At 45.4% G+C, this 21845-nt stretch overlaps 1 protein-coding gene across 1 annotated transcript in view; it reads right to left on the minus strand.

Annotated features, from left to right (window-relative positions):
• Window positions 1-8083: 8083 nt before the first annotated feature.
• Window positions 8084-21845, minus strand: part of T265_14106 (hypothetical protein) — a gene marked incomplete at both ends in the record, with an annotated part of 49106 nt that continues 35344 nt past the window's right edge. The window contains 3 exons of the mRNA XM_009172076.1: window positions 8084-8944; window positions 11065-11144; window positions 14739-14992. Coding sequence (XP_009170340.1) covers window positions 8872-8944; window positions 11065-11144; window positions 14739-14992 — 407 coding nt within the window. The remainder of the gene's footprint in view (window positions 8945-11064; window positions 11145-14738; window positions 14993-21845) is intronic.

Below are 21845 nucleotides of genomic sequence, written 5' to 3' on the forward strand. Positions count from 1 at the left end.
ACGCCGACCGAAAGACAGTCCCTCACATCCCGAACGTACTGACTCCTGCGCCGTTACGGCCAACTCACACTGTCAGACTGCCCCGATATGTATGTTTGTACATCGTTTGGTACTTACTTCTTGTTGCCCCTATAGAAATCCGCGCTTTAACAGTGACTACTTCCCGCTCCTGCAGATTGCGTCATCGTTGATTGTACGTTTTCTTAATTCATGATGCAATCCGATCCGTTTTTCTGTAGAACCAGTTCCTGTCAGTCTTCAATATATCATCTGCTGCCTCACGTCTATCTGCTCCTATTGACTCTACGAACTGAACTGCGTAAAATCTAATAGTCGCAATCGTCCTGTGAGATCCTTAACCGTCCGGATCTTATAGTAATAATATTTGTTCTCAACTTGTCGTTGCATGCCGCCAAACATTATGTGGCGTACCCGCCAAGACGATTAATTATGAGTGTCTTTGCTAAGTTTGCGTTTTGCTGCGGATAACTTTTCTGCTTTTTTAAATATGAGGAAATGTCGCCTAAATACCATAGGCGGACAAGTTCCTCGGTCGGACGCATCTGAACTGGGGGATTCTGAAAAATTCCTAATGTTCGCCCCATTACGTCATCAACGACGAAATAAAAAAGATTTGAAGCAGTCAAAATTCTCCTTCGTCATCCCCTACTTTAAAAGGGTTATGAAAAACACCTCACGAACACTCGCGCTTACGAAACTTAGTGGATATAAACATCCATGAGGCTATTGAGCTCCCTAAACTTTCTCTGCCACGCAAATTGAAAAAAATTACCGGTCGGCGAAATCAAAATTCCTCTTGGAGCCGGTGAACAGTGAGAATACTGGTCGTTACCATCGATTTCAGGAAATACATATATGTGCTCCACTGAGCACCTTCAAAGCCGAAGCTTTTCTCGCCAGCCCAGGATGCCAGCTTCACAGGAACTTGCAAGACGACGCAGGATGGGCGCCGAAGGAAGTTTCTCTAGAATGGCGGTCGAGGCAGTTCCTATGCGAAAGCAACTCTCACAGCAAACACAATTATCGAATATGGCCACCAGTATTATCCCACCCTAGTCATTTGGGTCGGTCCTTTGCCCCCAATCACGCTAATTTCTAACACTCGAAGGCGCAGCGGCCAGGCATTGAAAGGTGTTGCTACCTAATCATCATTTTTATTTTTCTCCCAGCTAGGTGTAAATAATCAGAACAAATTCCAAATGAAGAGTTTACCTTCATTGAATAAAGCATGTAAGACCAAACTATTGCCAACGAGCTGGTGACGCTTGAGGGGCAAAAACTCTCTAATTGCCGATGTTGTCCGATTTGGTGAGTTTACTGTACACGGCTACTCTCCGGATCGAAAATGCAGAAAATGCAGATCACAGGTTGAATTGCTCGTGTATGTATTTAAGTCAAATGTTTTGATGCCCTTTTATGGAGGTGGATGACTCGCTGTTATCAGTGACTGTTTCGCCTACCGGATGCCTATTTAAGTCAGCTGCGTTTGGCAGGTGTAGTGGTAATAGCCTGTTTGCTTAGTTTCTTGCTTCCCCCACACCCTCGGCCTTCTGAATCCCCCAAGCTCCTCGAGGATACGGCTTTTTCCTCAACTCTGAGAGTTTGTTCGGTGGTATTGCATTCTCTGCTTCGAGTTTGGAGCAGTTTTAGAGTCGCATGAGATCCATTGCTTAGATATAGTTGGCGCCTGACTAGCGATATTCGTCTGGGGATCAATTGCAAGTAGCCCTCAAATTAGATTGTCAGCAATGACTTGTTTTTTCATACAGCAAGCAAGCTCCTTTCACAATCTGATGGAGCTAATGTGCTCACCAACCAGAAAGACGGCAAAACTTAACCAGAGGACTACCATGATGCTCACGAAATTCGCTTTTCACTTCTTAAATTTGAAGCCCACTCGACTCCACGGACCATTTTGATTAATTCACCTGCCAACATCTCAAAATATTTTATCGCTCAAGCACCAATATTAGCTCCTAAATCTCCGATTGTGCATTTACCCGAGGGAAATTTAACACCGAACTTTCCTGTCCACCGATGTCGACCAGTTTTAACCTCGGGCTAGATGTACTTCCGTCGAATTCTGTCCTACACCCTTAGTTTTCGTTTTCTAGACAGTCTCGATTCATCAAAGGACCGACGGTCTATTTGTTGACCACTTTGAACAACCAGTTGGCGTTTACCTCCTTCAACACACTCACCTCACTACTTTGCTCATCCATAATGTGGTTATCTGAATATCAAAGCAAAACATCGAGGTGCAAAAGCTGGCATAACCTGGCTGTGGTCGTTCCCCAAGCTTATGTTTATTCATTAGTTCCCACGTTGTCACTCTGTTTTTCCCTGTACGCAAGTACAAACCTAAATTTTTGTCCCGGTCGTTCAGATGAGAGTTGTTTTTATGATGGGCTTAATTTGAGACTTCGGAACCCCAGTACACTCATCACTGTCCTGTCACAAGTTTTCTTACTTTTTATAGCACCCACTCGTCTCAGCGTCTTGGACTGAAATTCACTGACGGTCTTGGATGAGATCAAGTGTGATTAAGGCCCACTACATTTGAGGATCGTGCCGGTAAAAGGAAAGAGGGTTAGAAGGTTGATCGAATAGGTTGCGCGGATGGAGTGGATCAGATGAAAAGAAGCTGCGGACAGGGTGGCAGTGGGGCAAGTCTGTAACTGGGGTGTGCTGTTACAATTCAGGCCGCGCAGCGGAACCCTTTAGATGGGCCTCTTATGATGTCGCATCGTCCCTCTGAAGACCATTTCCCCGGAATCAAGGCTTATTTGATACCGCTGGAGGCTACTTTATCATGATCACGTCAAACGCAGTTGTTTGGCTCAATGGTATGCTAGAAAGATGCCTACTACACTGGGCTTAAATCATCATAAATAAACGGGGATTGTGATGCTAGTTTGGATAGATAAGTTTTGAGCCTGACTAAGTCAAAAGAGAAACAGAATACTTTTCTCTGCAAAAATGTGCAATACAATAACTGCTAACTCAAGAAGTCCACAAGAAACAAGTTGAGATCAGTCTGGAAAAAATGGGCTAACAAAAATGCAAGTAACTTTCAAACAAAACCACTTACGATGCTGTTTTCCCTAGTAACGACACTGTCAGCACTGAGTCCCCATAGTGAACAAGAGGCGACATTAAGGGATGTTTTTCAAAGCGCTCAAACGGACCGATTCTCAATGAGTATTCATTTTGCGGCATTTTGCATGATTCGGAGAACATGGATGAAATGGACCTTTCCTTTGGGGCACATTCAAAACTTCCCTGAAACCATGGCTTGACCGAAAAAGTTTTTACAAAGGGCTTAACATTACGCCGACATTTAGAACCTACTCAGATAGTCGCAGTTTTGCTAGAGTTTGTTCAAGCATACTAGGGGTTTACCTTGGACGAATTTACGTTTTTACTTGGTAATTGATCCGGTGGTTGTTGATCTGTTCGCCGAGCTTGGCAATTGATTTGCAAACGTTTCATCAACATTCGAGGAGACATCTTCAGTTCGCTGTTGGTTGGGTAGTTCCTCTCTTCGTGCCTGCGTTTATATAGTCTACAAAGAGCAGCCTTTGCGCTGTGACCTGGATTCTGATTGGCTAAATGGCTAAATGGCTCAATGGGATGTCTCTATTATGACGGTGGAAGATATTGTGGTGGAGTTGATTTCAACTAATGTTGAAAATGTGCCTAAACAATGAATACGCTTTCTATGTCCGCGCAAACCCAAAATGGGGAACCAGCTGGCGAATGATGTAAAGAAACGTCTGCTAGCGTTGCAGCAGACATCCCGCCAGAGAGCCGAAAATTCGTCATCGCTAGTAGTTTTGGTGGGTTTTTTAATACTAGTCAGCACAAGCTGGCAAAGTTCTATCCCAATTGATTTACTGACTCCTTGATAGTATCATGAAAAGAACTACTGGGCTTATGGGCAGAGTGAATAGACAGTACAATATGGTGGTCAGCACTTTAGAGTTTTGGCACAAACTCAGCGGATTGTGGGGGTCTTGTTAGCGCATGTGACAGGCTGTGCGGGGAAAAATTAGGGAAATGGTGAACTGAGGGCTAGACACCAGAATGGGTATGGTATTCGTAGTACCGTCATCGCGACGTCGTTCATGGGTGTGTAGACAGATCAGCACATCAGCGTCCTGAGCGAGTAGGAGTGATAAGGGCTAGCTTGGAGCGGGGATATCGTTGGATCTATCGAGGGCACGAGGTCATAATACAGCCATATCCAGATTGGGGACTCAAAAGGTTGAAACGCGTCGGAAAGAGCTACTAGCGAATGCTGGGGTGTGAGTTAGATTATGACCTTGAAAAGCAGGCAGCTAAGGGTGGTTGGTTAAAAATCGAGTGTGGAAGAAAGTAAAACGTAAGTAGATAGCTGTCTGTTGAAAATGCGAGCATATTTTTGCAAAGAACAGTCGGTGGTGGCGGGTCGACCAAATGAGCTGAAAAATAGATAGATGTATTTTGCGTTGAATATAATCGAGAAAGTTATGTTCTACCCATAGCAGCTGGACCAAATACGGTAGGAAAATAAACCTTGCGTAGAGAGGGATGCAGCAAGAAAACACAATAGGCCGTTAAATGGGTGTGAGGCGCACGTAAATTAGGCGGCCAGACATATTAGGAGGTCAGCTATGTTGAAAGAAGCCAAGAACAAGAGAACTTTAGAGTATCTGTCTAGGAGAGACAAGGAAGAGCGCATAATTACACCTTAAAAACGGTAGGAAACATGATGCAATGATTGTATGGATGCTAGTGTGCAGAAGAGACGATTTAAAGAGCGTTTAAATTGAAACCGCCAAGATGGACCCAGTCGGTCGCGATATATATATATATCACTGCGACTCGCCTTTTAGTATTGTGGCCGGGCTAAGTTTACTGGAGACACTGCTGGTGTTTGGCTGCTAATGGGCCGTTGTTAGTCTTTACAACGAGTGCCTGAAGGTGTAGGCACCTCGGATGATTGTTGCAAACTAACAGTTTGTTTTCTTCACAATAAGGTTTTCAAATAAACTGCGCTTATATGACTGTGAAGTATAAGATTTTGCGCGCAAGAGTGTTTTAATTTTTATTTTAGTTTTCTTCACAATAAGGTTTTCAAATAAACTGCGCTTATATGACTGTGAAGTATAAGATTTTGCGCGCAAGAGTGTTTTCGATAATTTTTATTCACTTAAAAACCACTGTCAAGTTAAAAATGTCAAGACATGCAGTCAGACTAAACGCGTTAGACTGAAAGGTCCTCGCATCGTAAAAATCACTTCCGATTCTCTAATAACGATTGGTACCGCCCGAATGTAATAGCTGTGGGTTTATTCTCAAAATCCATGTTGTATGTAGTGGGTAGTTGATGGAATAATGACTGCTGGTTGGCCACGCGCTGAAAGTTGGCCTTTTAACTCCATTAAACTGTGAAATATTCATTGGATGAGATTCTTGGGCAGCGACAGTCGCTTAACCACTGGAACTGGGTTGAATTTTGCAAGATAACTATTGGTTGTCCACAAACCCTTGCACTGATGAAGTAATCAACCGTGAAGTAACTGTGCAATGGATTTTCGCGGATGACCCATGGTCAATTATCTATTATTAGCGAGCAGACTGTGGCTAAATTTCGCGAAATACCAGCATAACCTGATTATATCAGGGGCTTGGCGACCCCCAAATATCCACAACATGGGTGCTGTTACCGTCAGTTCGCTAGTAAACTACCATCAAGTGGGCGTAAATTTGCGACCACTTCAACCATATTTCAAGCGTTGAAGACGACAGGTACGTAAGGGCTTTGAAGGCCCACGAAAACATCCAAAAATTCGTCGGCAACATCAGTACCGCTTTTGATACGTGTAGCCAAAGCGTACGGTGCAGAACAGCGAGGTGTATTCCATATGCTTTCGTGGCACTGTCCATTGATTCGGATTAGTGGCTGCAGCCACAATGTTATTAGAGACATGTCGGTTCGCCTTGTTGGACACTTTTTCTGTGCCATCGTTCAGGCTAAAGAGACAATCGAACCCTTCGCACCACTTTGCCCATGGAGAGATAAAACGCTAGTGACGCTGGATGGTTGATCACGCACCAATGACTGAGTAACCATCACACATTCATGAGCGACTTCGTCAGGTCTTACATACGGTCCTACTTGGAGCATACAAATGGGCTGATAAGATGAAATTACTTCCGCTGGTGGGTGGGTGCATTGGTGGATATAATCGAATATCAAGAAGACTTGCTAGACGACATTCGAATGGAACCCATGCCTAACATTTTCCAAGCAGTAACAGTTGGTTGGTGAAGATATTCGTCGACAAGCTCTTTCCTGTCAGTCCCTATTTCAAACGACTGGAATTAATAGCTAATGCAACGACTACGGCCGAGTCACGGTGCCTTTAGGGAATTTCTTACCAAGAGTGTCTTAAGATGCCTGTCACTGTAGCAGTGCTCAAAGTGGTGGGGTTTTCAGGAACTGAATGGAAGGCATCGGATGTCAATGTCGAGTTTCACAAAACCCGCAAGCATCCAATTAATGTAATGCGCCCTACCGCTTTTGATGAAAGCATTCAGCTGTAGGACCACTTGGGTGTTCAACCGCCATACCACCAGAAGGAAGCACGAGGGCTGGGATACCGCCAGCCTAGACAGGGGAAGTCGACAGGCAGAGGTCAGGTTCGAACTACGGACCCAAAAAGCACAAGGGCTGAAATAATACGAGGTTGCTCAGGTTTGAACCGGAGTAGTTGAGGTGCTGAGGTCGGGTTCGGCACACAGATCTTCCGGTTAGTAAGTCTGGCCCTTAACCACTGGGCTACCTCGAGCTCAACTGAAAGCAGCCCGCCAGTCCGCTTAAAAATCGAATTGTAGGATCGGATAATCCAAGTTCATTTATACAAAGAAAACCATATATTACTGTCTAAAGCCACCATGTGGGATTCGAAAGCCTGAATGGTGCAGCTCCTAGACCCCAAGAACTGTTCGGTGAATAAAAGACGGAACGAAATTTTTTTGATATATCGGGACCATGGGAAAAAACAGATCAAACGAGTTATATGAGTGAAAGAAACTTGTAAGCCGGGTCTGGATGTGTGCGAGAGCCTGATATTCAGTCAGCAGCTGAAGAATACAGAAATTGTTCACAACAAAAAGCAAGGTAGACCCTGCTTTTTCACCTTGCCGGGGCGCCCGGTGGGGCTTTAGTTGAAGCCGAACGTTAGCCACGCACGTGCGCTATCGGTGAGTGGCAGATGGTGGACCAATCTAAACCGTGTGCCATTTACTGTTCTTACAGTTATTTACATGGACATTTAAATAGTACGGCTTATTCCATCCGTTAGCACTCCATTCTTTATAGCATGAGACAGTGAACACTTAACTGGTCTGAACTTTTTCTAGGCCACGACTCCCCGGTGTAATATTGTCCGCTGTATCCACTGTAGATCCAGCTTCTGCTGTCGAAATGGAGAACGGCAACCTAATAAGAATACCTGCAGAGGCAGACGAGACCAATCGCACTTACAGTGGAGGCAAATGCACAGCGGTCACGGCTAAGGAACCTGAGGTGAAGACCTAGGTAGCGACGGACCATGGGGCAGGTCATTCAACGATACGTAACTATACGCATAATCAAAAATGATTTTACACGTCCAATGATCAGACGCACGCGAAATTCCAGTTCATTTCCTTGCGACCAACGCTCACTGACTGTCGACAGAGTGCCGAAATGACTTTCCTTTGTCCATGTTATCCAGTCTTAAATGAGATGGTCCTTGGAGCTTGTGGAGTTGGGTATAACAACTCGTTTCTCACCTATCCACTAGATATAACTCAGAGGGTATCAAATAGCTGATCCTACAAGATTGACAGGAGCTACGCGATCTAAACGGCATTGCCACGCTATTATGACGTGGATACGCACAGTCGCAAGCCAATCTACTGGCAAGTATGAAATATTCAGTAACACGCAAAGTTCGATCCAATCCTCGAAAAGATTTGCATCCACTTTCCCTAGTCATATCAGTGCGAAAATATCCAGAAGGATCAACACGAGCCATTTATGGAGACCACTCAATATGGACGCTGCTCTGACCCAACTTGTTCATCAAAGGGAAATAGTATACATAGTGAACAGTATTGCGTTTGCTAAGAATGTACCAAAAATAGATAAACATACTGAAGTTGAAGGACGAATTAAATCGAGTTACGAGTGGTCGGATCAACGAAAACACCAGAGGCGATATGATAAAGAACATGTGGATGGGGGGAGGGGGTGAACATGAAAATGAATGGTTCACACAGAGCTGAAGAATAATGTTGAAGTGGTGAAAACAACCCATGGGGGACTTTGGAAACAAAGGAATACAGTCAGTCATTGTTTGCAGATTTAGGAATAGACAGAATTGCTTGTGTGAAAAAGCGTGTAGGCCGGACTCTGTTCCGGCTCAGTTTCCGCGAGCATTGCACTGGATGAAGGGTTGTAGCTTGCTAGCGCACAAGTTGGGTCGCTGACCCGACGAAGGAAAATGTTATCGCAAACTTACATCGGTGCATAAAAAGCGGCACGGGGATTTTCACGGTGCGCACATCTTAGTACAGTGAGAAAAGGAAGACAACCACCGGTAGTATTCCACACGGATTCGCAAGAGAAGTGCATCACATAGGCACTGCTGACATCGGCCGACATGTGGTATCAGACATGGTAACAGACGGGTGTGTAGGGCCGTGTACGAAGTAGCATGACCCGCTTGGGATGCAAACGAAGTAGTGTCGAATAGAGGGCGGCAGACAGACAGGAGTGAAGGCAGTGATGGAAGCTGATCTCCTACATAGTTCCCGCTATAAAAGTGTACAACGAACTTTCTTCTGATCCGGTCGACTATACGTGGGAGGAGGTTGAACGGGTTGGCGTCTAAAACCGTCAAGCATAAAAAGGATTATCAACAACACGCATTAAAAATGAGCGAAATTAGGATAACACGTATGTCCTTCGATTGGACGAACCGGCATCCATGAAATAACCGAATGGAATTGAACAGTAAAAGAGAGTTCAGTTTCGTTCGAGAGTGAAAGCGTCACCTTCGAATTTACTGGAGTCATCCATTATCATTTATTTGAAAGCCTTATTGTGAAGAAAATAAACATATATGGGGAAGGGGTTTAGTGCTAGCCTACGACAATCAGTTCGAAGGGCTTACAACCCGGTAGTCCAAATACCAAGAAAGATTTCAAATCTCTTCTCACAGTGCATGAGGATGGATGGGGAATAAAAGCAACTGTTCGAATGGGTCAGGTGTGATTGCGTGAATAGGTTACAGCCCGTTACCGAACCCCCTTCATAATACTGGTCTATGACGAGGTGTCAGTTGAAATGGTTGAATTCGGGCGTAGTTTCCGTGGAGTGTAAGTATAACCCAGGACTCAATCACAGAGTAGTTAAAATATCCCATCGAAAAATCAACTATCGGGGTTGTTCATGGTGACCTGATGTTTACACTACTCTTGTACTCAAATAGTACGCGCTATGCACACCAACGCTAATAGCAAATAAAATGCAACTTCTAGGATTCTAGTTAAAGTCCTATCAAAGGATCATTCCGTTTGCTAAGCTACAGTACACTATGCATCTAGGCAAGAGGGTTCGGGATGCTCAATCAATCAGAAATAGGAAATAGCGAAATGGTCAGATCACTGTTAACGGTTAGCAAAACCACTAAGAAACATCGTGAATTCGTTACCAAATATAAAGGGGAGTCTAAATGGAGGTTGCACACAGACGAGTCGCAATCTAATTCGCGTTTTATATCCACTATAACCAATCACTCCCCAAAGTAACCAAGTGGACGAATCCTCGACATCGGATAACCGATTCCATATTTATATTGCGAGTTACTGAGTTTCCGAATAAATTCTGTGTTCCCGAACTCACTTCTTTCCTCCACACAAACGCTGAAATTTGACAGACTTCATTTGGTTCGTGACTGTTAAGGAATTCATTCTAGAAGAACTCAACGGTTTCGGAAGAATGGAGGCCTCAGGTTTGTGAACTTGGGCCTCCTCTGTCTCGATTGCCGGCCTTTTTTTATCTTGTTTTTGACGCACGGGACATCCATCTTCACTCAGTGTACCGATTTTCGCCGAAGGAGACTTCTGTATTCTCTCCACAATTCCACCTCAGGATGGTACGTGCATTGGGCAGTGTCACAAGTGGGAGTACGAGATATCCACCATAATATGAATTCGGGTAGGTTCTACTCGTACGTACTCTACCGTCACGAAGAGACTGGACCTTACCGTGGTGTAGCGGTTTGTGTACCTCCGCAACCCATTGAGCTATACTGGGGCGTGTCCTCGCGACACTCAGAGTCTCTCATACCTGGTTGATACATGGCTAGAGGTCTGACGAACACAGTCTCCTGGTCCTCCAGGTCGGGTTCGGAACTTGCGTAGCGACGTGTTTGGTAAAAATGGTAATGCAGTTGCATTTCCAGCCGAACATCGTTGCCTTGCGGTTAGGCTTTTGAGTCAAAGGCTTTGGTCGACAATCCTAATCGTCTTCCTGTCTAGGTGTGGGCACTCTGGCTGTATCCTAGCCCTCGTACAACCAAGACATACACAACCAACAATACTTGTACGAAAAACTTTGAATGTGTCCAGTGGGCCCGAACACTTTGAGTCATGTACCACCGGAGTGGAACTGTGTGAAGCTACGAACTGAGAGAGATGCATAGGACACCGAGGACTGAGAAACAAAAGAAAACATGAGAGTTATTATTTCCGGCGCGAGTCCTTTTCCCATGCTAACTATCTAGCGGGTGAACACACAAAGGTGTTCGTTCTCGAGACAGGCCACCGTACTCTGACAATGTGAGTCCTTGAAATCGATCCTAATTTCTCGACTTTCTCAAGTAACGTACAATGAACGGTCAACTAAAGAAGCATGCCTTCTCACCTGACCTCTCCATGCTATCTATCGCATCAGGGTCAACCTTTGATGATGAACAAAAAGTGAAAATTTAGGATGTCACATACCTGATAATCCGGACAAGGTCGTGGAAGAGACTGTCCACATTCACAGGGGGATCCTTGGCACTGGTTTCCATATACTGAATCTGAGAAATAGAAAGCCATAGATAATATAGCCATATATACGTACACCTCATAAGATGCACAGGTAATTGTACCATATCCACCTGTTACCTTGGTCACATTGGCACCAGCGTCTACCCATGATAAAAGGCCTATGATTTCCAAACACAATTGTATATTGTCCAAGTTTGATCGAAAAATTTCCGGTGGACTACTTTGCTTGAGCAACTGTCTTCAGTCATTAGATAATAAACCGAAAGATGGAACACCAAGGCAGGACACTGGTGTGTTAGCATCTTGTCTTTGACTTGCACACATGGTTAAAAAGACAGCGCCCACCAAATCATCGGAAATTCCGACAATATTTTTCAGCTGCATAGTTAGTAGGGTAGGTGTAACTTTCACTCGTTCATAGAATTTATTTTGTTAACCCCACAACTACAATTCCCGGGAAAGTCACATGCATTAGCTGAGCTTGTCCCTATACGCCCATGTTCAGCGGCGCGACTTGATGGTCTGTTCAGCATGGACTCAAGATGTTACGTAAGTGGTGATGATTGTCCTTCGCAGCACTGTGCTGATCACTGTTTAGACGCAGTAAACGTTGTTGCGTTACATGATGTCTCGTTATTGATGGACAATTATGAAGGCAGATTGACAACATAGCCATTAGTACCCGGTCGCGAGGCTCAATTCATGGTTTTGGGTCTTTCTGGACCACTCACAACGATTCAGACCATGTTCTTATCCGATACAGATGTTCCACAAGTTTCCTCGAGGGACCGAAGTAGCACGGGATCGGAGGACGATACGACTCCCACTGGATATGGTCGAGATCGATTGTCCTTATCGATTCCAGGAAATCTATCCCAGCGGGCAGTCAGTGCGGCGGTGCACGCAAATCCCACAATGCCAAGTATCAAGGAGCCTAAGCAGAGGCTGAGAACTCTGGCGGGCGTCGAAAGTTAGGGAACTGGAGAAGGCTTTCGCTACAGGCAACATCAGTGCTCTATATCAAATGACGCGATCGACTGACACTAGGAAAGCAACGGTAAGTGCAACGATACGTGAAAAAGGTGGTCCATTAATTCACGCGAAAAAACTTCGACTGGAAAGATAGACTGAACACTTCGGATAACCGTTTGGCTGGCTTCTTGCAACACAGCCTTTGGAACGAAGAGAAAGTGCTTGCAGTGTGGAGCATGTCGACAGTTATTCCTATCCTCGAAAATGGTACGCGAATGCTGTGTGAAAACCACCGTGGCACCAGTCTGCCAACAGTGGCATCAAAGATACTCTTTGATTTCATCCTTCGAAAGGCGGCTGAACGGGGGGGGGGGGGACCGATCCTCGAAAACCAAGCTGGGTTCCGTCCTGAAAGAGGATTCACCAATCACATAATCACCCCCCGACAGATGCTGGAACGGCGACCCTGCATCCAGTAACCAACAATGGTTGTCTTCCATGACTTGGAAGCTGCTTCGACTCTGTGTAGAGTTAGGCACTATTGTAGCGTTTGTGAAGCAAAGGTGTTCCTTGTAAACTCTTGACCCTCCTGAAGGGGTTGTACGCCAGCTTCCGCAGACGTGTGCCGGTTAAAAGGAAGCTCTCGCCTGCGGTCACTACATCAGGTGATGTTAGGCACGGATATCCTCTTTCACCTTCTCTCTTCAACTCCGTTATTGATACGATTGTGATAGACTCACTACCACCCTCTAGTGAATGTGGGTCGAAGTGCTCCCGGAGCATTCGCTCACAGATATCGAGCACAGAGACGACATAGCTCTTTTTGGGTCCGACACCGTCGTAATGCGAACATTATTCAGAAAATGTGAATGATTCTGCCGCACGGTTTGGCATCCACCTCACTCCAAACCCGCAAAGTGCAAAGCACTGCTGCAAGACTGGGTGAGCTCGAACTCTAATCTTGCAGATGAGCCGACTGACGTAGTAGTCGAATTCGCCCACCTCAGTGTCTGTATCAGCCCCGGTGATCTAGCCAAAGATCATATTTTTATCCGGATCGGAAAGCCAGAGCAACTTTCGTGAATCTGCATTACTTGTTGTGTGGGTGTCCCATCAACTTATTCGTCAATGGTAGGGTTTCCAATGTTGCGATGCGCTCAATATTATTATAGAGATCAGAAACCTGGTCGCTGCGCGCCGAGGACATGGAAATTTTCAGCCGGAGTCTGGTGAGAACACCGGATCAGTAATGCTGAAGCACGTGGAATGGTTCTCGGAAGAACTAACTCATCCACGATGGCTGAACTGATCATACCACATATGTTGTGCTGGTTTGACAACGTGTTCCGTATGTCAGTCGACCGATGCCCTCCAAGAGCTCTTTATGCATAACCACGTGAAGGGTGGAAACGAATCAGGGGAGGTTAAACAACTACTTGACACCGAGGTATGGAAGCCAGCAAACTCCGCCGCGCTGGTCATTGCCATCTTCCCGGATGGGAACTCCGAGACGGGACACATCAATGGTTAAATGTATTGTCGAACGCGGCTCAGTCGCGCCCTTAACGGCGCTCGTGCGTCCAAACCATTACCTTCAACGTACAGCTTCCCTCTCAATCCACCAATTAAAAGTCCACTGATAACCCTGTATTTGCGTATCTGCCATCACCTCTAATACGCAGGTACCCCATCTCCCCACATCGTCTGTAAACGAATCTTTGGCAGCCATAACCACTGTACGGAAAGTACGTGGCTTTTGCCGCTGAGGATTCGTACTCTTACATCTGACCCTTTACTGAAGCATATTTTCCCCATTGCAAGCACTTGTTCTCATTGTTGGATAAATGATTGAACAGAGGTTTACATCGAACAGTAAAACAAGCACTTGGACGGCCGACGTGAATGTGAGAACAAAGCAGTCAACGGTCTCCATACGCGAGCCAATCACAATAAGCAATACCACAAAGATGACATCGAGCTAGCATTTCATTAGATTCAGAATGATATATGTTGAAACGTGATCGGGTTATCTGAGCATCTGCATGGGATGATCGAACAGTACGTCGATTGAATAAGTGTTGAATGGATCGGATATAGGAGCTGTCGTACCACCAAGCGTCGTACAAATAAGTGAAAGTCCCAGGTTAAAACATTCCGAGGAGAAATAACAGCAAAAGGGCTGTGCCAGGCTACATGATCAGGTTTGCTTGCCAATTTGCAGGCAGAAGAAGGCTGTTCGAAACCGAGTACTGCAAGACATGCTTCCCCGCGACTGGGTCGCAACGATTGCAAGCATTATTGACAGGAACATGTTAAACTCGTGCATAATACATTGTCATTTTTAAAACAGTAGGCAGTCAGATGAGTCAAATGTCATGGTTGGGAACTATACAAGAAAAATGCACGAAAACCGGTATAGCTTTTAACAAATAATCAACCAGAATCAACAAGATGGGTGGATATTCATGTGACCAGAGCACGTGCAGTTAAGCCGGAACGGTTGAAAACCGACCACCTAACAGCCAGCAAAAGCCTGTAATTATGGTATAAAAACAGCAGTTACGTAGCAACCTGTCATGTTAGCACTACTGTGACATACAGAAAAATAAAACAGGCAAACCGGTGTAAGGGTGCCTCGAACAGGGACATACCTTAAGCTTTGTAGCCAACTGAAGTCCCTCTTCCTCGGTGATTTTGCGCTGTTGCACCAAATCTATTTTATTCGCTGCAAGGATCATGGGAAACGTGTCCCGATCCTTGACCCGGAGGATCTGAGTGTGAAATCGTTCAACTTGGGCAAAACTGTGTGGATCAGTCACGGAGAAGACGATGATGAACCCCTGACCTTTGCGCATATAGTGCTCCCGCATAGCACTAAACTCCTCCTGACCTGCCGTGTCCAGCACTGAGAATGATAAAGAAAGTAGGCGAACCCAAAATTAATAAATGCAAGATAAGTAGGGCACGCACTGGCAATTCTCGGACAAACAACTACTCTCAACGAACCTGAGCGCTTGAACACAAGTCTAAATCAAGGAATTCCTTGGGGGCTCTACCATTATAATGATGGGCATATGGTAAGTGGCTGAAGTGAAGCACTGATGAAAATTATCACACATCAACAGGAAATTGGAGGTTGATCGACAACGTCAATTATAATCTCAGGAACTGTACACAAACTAGTGAGTTCCCAGTACGATAAAAGGTTAGGTTTACTCCATCCTGGTATAATTTACCTTCGCAAGTGAACCACGGTTTAGAATAGAGAGACTTCATTTCATTAGGTTGATCAGATGGAGAGGAAGCTTGTGGGCGAAAAAAAGCACTATAGGTAGACACAACCCTGATTTCAAAGAGAAGGGAATTTCTAGGTCCCTTCAATAATGAAAAACTCTGAAATTGGCAAGATGTGCTAATATACAGGATACAGTTGTTTGATCACTACTTCACGACAGGAGACTGGATGCAACACAAGTTCGCTTGTCTTCAAAAATGAGCATGGTGTTAATCATTAAACTGAGCACAAACTGGCTTTTTAGCAACTCAAGTGACGGCGAATTGATCACCCCAGTTATGAGCATTGAAGACACACTTCCAATGTTAGGAAGTACAACAAATAGTCTGAGGCCACCGGAGACTTATCATCACCAGTCCGCGTGGTGGTAATTTGAACAGAACAATAAAATGGCATGAAGAGCCATACAAACTTCTGTTAGAGCAACAAATCGATACCGAAAGAATACACTTGCCTTACATATCATTGGATAATTTTTCAAATCCACTGATGATAAGCTTTGTTTGTATCTTTTCATGGACTTTAACTAACGAAAAATGTTGTATGAATCAACAAAATTGCGTGAACGGGGATAGACTATTTTTGAAGACTTGCGTTTAAGCTTGCGGTATATCCAGCCCATACGAGTGTAACCCGGATAACAAATCGGACGGTTCACTACTCACAAAATTCAAATAAGCCATCGAGAATACAACATGCAAAATCATCGCTTGAGTCAGTTTTTTTTAGCTCGCAAACCATGCACCGAGTGCAGTGGTCCGTTCATCGTCCTCGTTCACCGAGGATAGTGAGAATAAGGGATTGAAAGCCACGGGTTGGAGGCCATGACCGCATCAGTTCATTGACATCAAATGGTTGTTTGTCCAGTATGGCAGGAAATGATAGCTACACAATAAGGCGATAATCAGAAGCAAGAGCGCCACTGGCCGCGTGACAGCCATATCTGTCGGGGTCGGGTTCCAACCATGAACCATCCGGGCAGTAAATTCGCGCTCTAACCACCGAGCAATCTCACCCCGTTCACTAGCAACCTTTCGTTTATGAACTTAATCAGTCTATCAGTACTTTCTTAGCTAGCCATTGAACCCTTCCTAGTGTCCCCTTACACAATGCCGCTATGAAACATCACACGAATAGCCCTGGAGTTGTGGATAAGATGTCAATGCGTAAGGCATTCTAAACCCCAAGAATTAGGTCCTTCCAAACGCGAAGGATAAAACGTTTTCAAATACATTCGGAATCGCAGTACGGAAGGCTACAAATATGATGTCCCATCGTCTGGATCCAGCACGTGTAAATATATATAAAAACTAATAAGAGGTTGATCCAGTTAAATTGAGTTAATTGAACAGCTCACAGCAACTGCTCGTGATAATCAACTGGAGACAGGAGTCCGGGAGCTTATGGAGAACGAAAAATCCTAATGACACCTAGGAAACTCGGCAATAGCAATAAACCAAACTCTGGTACCGACAGAATGAAGTAATAAAAAGCTAAAAATGTCGAGATATAAACATGCCAATATATTGTAACTGACTGTATATTGTAAACTGATGGAGTTATCATTCGTTCAATTGTGCGGGCTTTGTTCTTGTTCCTACAATTCACACTGGCTCACAACTTAAGAGGCCAGTAGCTGGTACTGGAACACAGCAGTATGCGGGATGGGGCGAATCTACATAACACTGGTGGCACTCCTAAGCTGCGATGGGGAAACGGCCAGTCATTTTTTACGGGAGGTTACGTGCAAGCCAATCCACTGTGGTGGCAGTGGCGCCGAGAAATTTTGTTATCTGGCAGATCAGGAGCTGAGCAGGTCGCTGCTTATTTTGTTTCAAATTACAGAAATTTATAATGGATGGTCCCATCACACTTCCACTGAGCTGATTTTTAGTACATCGATTTCAGGGTCATGGCATTCACCCATAACAACGAATACTTAGAATCCTTGTTTATTCACGCATTTGGCGAGTGTAACGAGGCGAGGGAATCGTGTTTCACATGCATGTCGAGCGTGTTGATTGGATTGTCGGAATCATGAGCACACGTCCGGACAGAAAACAAATTCTACAGTGATCTCTATTAATATCTGTTCACCATACACGCTCCCCGGCTTCCGACCCCAATGCAGCGCCGTAACGAGGTCAGTAAGGTTGTAATAAAGCCGCTTCCAACCAGAACGCAATACTTTGTCTCGTATTGACAGGCTTGCCAGCTAACACAACAGGAATGATGCCGTGATGTGTGTGAAGAGAGACTGGAACCGATCCACACATGTCCGACACAAATGCCATGAAGCACGTCTGTTGATTTAGTATAGAATGCGAACTCTGTATTTAAGTACCGATTTAAGCACCGATTGAGGACTACACATCATGCCCGATACTCCTAATCCAGAACTGTTTGACTTCTGAATTCGCTTCCACCACCTTTACCACTTTTTTAGTAGACAAGCTAGAAATCTGCCTTTGTGGCCAGTTCCATGAACGTAGGTTGCTCATCTGCCTCAAAATGCAAAAAGAACTACATGCCAATCAAGACTCGACGTATGGAAACCAAAATGTTCAGAAATCTAGAAGTGGCACTTAGCTAAACCCCGAAGTCCACAAGTTTAAAGATAGGGTTTGTCAACCATTGATTTGTACATCCTGCCCCTCAATGTCGATTTTTACATATATGTGCGCACGTCTAAAGTTGCGTCGCACATTGAATAGATCACATCAAATTCGTTTTCCATTGCCTTCTGATTTGGAAGGGTTGAAAATATGCCTGAGGTGACGGTCGACCGTTGGCTGGTCAGAGTGTGCGGTTCCACAGACAAAGACTTTTTAGCCCGCCTCGCCACGAGAAAACGCAGAATGATTGGGTGAGATTGCTCAGTGGTTAGAGCGCGAATTTACTTATCAGAAGGTCCGTGGTTTGAACACGACCTTCGCCTCTGTCTAGGCTTGAGCGACCTGTTAGTAACCCAGGCCTCGTGTTTCCCTCGCATGGAATGACAGTTAGGCATTGAAAGGGTGCCGCAGCTGAAACTGGGTGGTTGGCTGCTTCCGTAAATATGGAGAAACTGGTGGGAAACCTTACAGCTTCATTCACTGGTCGTCATCCATATCCATTACTACTCATCAAATGGTCGACTGCGCAAGTCGATATACCAGTTTCCTAACCACTGCTTCATATCTAAACTGTCCTCCCCTATCAATCCACACAGCAACGTTCAAAGACCATACTCTCTGCCAGATTGGGCAATTGTTATATCTTATTGCTGTTCCCGCTCCAGTGCCCGATGCCGGAAATAGACTCACCGATAAGAAACACAACAGCTTTATTGCGAACAAGCGAGTGCGAGAGTGTGAATGCGAAAATACAACGAACTCAAGTTATTTTATTGGAAGGGCACTATCTGACTTTGGTCCAACGCTGACTCGCGCTGTCTGGCTTTGATTCAAGACTGTCACGCGCTGCATATTGAGGGGGGGGCGTTGTCTGTCTGGTCGGTATCTAGTGGAGTTGAGGGTCTCAGTAGATTTCGGGCATCCAGTGGTTACTTTCAGAAATCTGGCTTTCCGGATAGCGACGCGCAAATCTTGCTGAACCTTAATCTTCCCTTTCAGTCACTGTACGGTGTATATCCGAAATACAAATACAAGACCCCTTCTATCCGCTAGGTCGTGGAACTCCGACTGCTCAGGACGGATTCATACTCTTCACAGTTCACTCATCGGGCATCTGTTGATCTTGACACCATGAATTGGGGGGTGCATTCAGAAAGGCTGAAAGCGCTTTAGCATACTGGATTTTAGTAAATTATCTTTACACTGTACGGTGTCTGTTTGTCGAGTCAACGTACATTCCCATAGACCGCAGGTCTGAAGCTGAAGTAGTTTTTACCGAGATCTGCCAGGACTGCTTGAGTCAGCAATATGCAAGTATGTTATGATCCAATCTGCACGATCAAAATCAGAAGAGACAGTTAAGTGGCAGGTTCGAAGTAGACGTTCAGTAAACGGAAAATGGAAAGTATCTTCTTCGGCTGTGTGCTGAACAGTGTTCAGTACGGAAGCTCACACTGAGTTACTCGGAGGTTACCAACGGCAAGCCAGCCATGGACTTCATCATCAACATCGGCAGCATGACATTAGTGTTCAATATCGATGCTTCACTGCCGTACGACCATGACTTATTTGAAAGCCTTATTAAAAAGAAAAGAATAAAGGTGGACGGGGGCTTAGTGCCAGCTTAGTACAATCATTCGGAGGTGCCTACACCTCCTGACATTTATTCAGGCAATGTGGATAAAAACTGACAACAAGAACGCCACTGATATCGGTTGACAGCCATATCTTAGTGTCTCAAACCGGGCGCAGTGGGGATCACGCGGTCCTCATCCTGGAAGATGAGTAGCACCGACAGCACCCGAACGTTTCGTAATCTGCTTCATAGTCCTTTGCCAGGTCAAGGTTGGCCTGCCTGCTTCTGCCACTATGAGTTTGACATGGAAAACAGCACTCTCTTCGGCAAACGATGGTTCGGTCCCAACCAACGCAGCTTCTGGTGATGGACACATGCTTCAATGGAAGTACCCGTTGCAGAACCGAAAACGCGCTTTCTAACTGCATCGTTACGGATTTGTCGACATCAACCCACACGAGCTATGGTTCTGAGACAACGATTGTCGGACACCTAATTCGTCTCAGTTCCGCTACTCAAACAGGCCGTTTTACAAACATACAACAAAACAGTCCGCACTGTAGCGTGATACGCACGTCCCTTGAGATTCAGGGATACACCACTCTGATACTATAGGTGTCTCAAATTAGCAAACGCGATCAGGGACTTGCAGATCCTTGAATTGACCACATACGTCACACTACAATCAGAACGAATACAACTTTCAAGATACGTAAAACACTCTACAACTTCCTGTACCTCTCCCTGGATTTCAAGTGGCGCGTTCAGTGACTGCACTTCCACGAGCATGACCTTACACTTTGTGGGTGCAAACTGCATTCTAAAGGACGAGATGCCTTTGGTCAGTTTATCCAAAGAGACCTGCGCCTTCTCCTTCTCTTCAGAGATGGGAACGATGTTGCCTGCACATTCCAGATTCACAAGGTTATCGCCACAGGCTATTTGAACACCATGCTTCTGGATACCTTCCCCCATTCGTCCCATGATTTCACCGATCACAAGGTTAAATAGGAATGGAGAGAGTGGGCATCCCTGACGGACACTGCTTTGTGTACAGCTTTTGGAGAGCCCGGTGTATGCTCTCATACGTCCGGAAGCCCGAGAATACAGAGAGCCTATTACGTTCGTAAACTTCCGGGGCATTTCATGGGCAAGTGTGTCAAAAAGAACAGACGGGTCAACGGAGTCGAAGGCGCCTTGGAAATCCAATACAACGCCATACGCTCATACGTATGGCGTTGTCCTAACACCTGACAGAATGTGAAGATTTGGTCAACGCAAACCACACCACGCCGGAACACCGCTTGCTGATCCCGAGTCAGTGTTTTGCCACCGTAAGGCGACGAAGCACCAGTAACTCCAACAATATCGTTACGACTGGGGTCAAGCATATCCCACTTTGGTTACCAAACTCACTACGCGCCCCTTTTTTGAAAATGGGCACTATCACCGACTCTCCCCAGTTGTCTAGGACAGATTCCTTTACCCAAGTGCAAGCAAACAGACTAGACAAGCGATGACTGTGGACTTTAACCCCATCTTTAACAATGAGAGTGAGACGTCATCCGGAACAGAGGCTCGGTGGCGCTTGAGAAAACATATGCAGTCGTAAACCTCTGAGGCCGTAAGTGGTTCCACGTTCACCATCCAGGGTTCTACTTCACCGGTAGGCTCTAGATGAACGCCAGCTGGAGGTCACGACAGCTGTTGTTTGAAGTATTCAGCCCACCGGCCCAGGCGCCCTTTATTCGAGCTGGTCGTTCCACTCTGATGCTTGATGGTATCATTCATAGGTGGTTTTAGGGGACTGGTCGCTGAAATAATCAACTAAAATAATCTTCGGGCATTATCGGTTTCTGGGCCTCCTCCATATCTTTGGCTTTCTGTGTCCACCATACTTCATGGTCGGCTCGCACACTCACTTTCACTTGACATCTGATAACTCTTCGCACCGATTTATGTTCTGGACCGGCTAGGATATTTCTCTCAGATTTAAGCAGTGTCACCGTTCGGTCTGATATCCAGTACTTGGGTGCGCCTGGTTGGGTCGTGCCACATGCGAAATTCCCAGCACTATGCAAAGAGGTGGCAATCTCGTCCCAGTATGAGTCCACATCTGAAGAATCAGTGTCCCCGTAACCGATCGCTTGTACACAATAAAACTTTAGAGTACTCCTCTTTTCCTGGGTGGGTCACGATTAGCGCACTGACACAAGCTACCGTACAAGCCATTGTCGAGGTAGACGGGAAAAAGGAGTTATGTTTGATTGAT

This window comes from Opisthorchis viverrini, assembly GCF_000715545.1.
Source record: "Opisthorchis viverrini unplaced genomic scaffold opera_v5_144, whole genome shotgun sequence".
NCBI lineage: Eukaryota > Metazoa > Platyhelminthes > Trematoda > Opisthorchiida > Opisthorchiidae > Opisthorchis > Opisthorchis viverrini.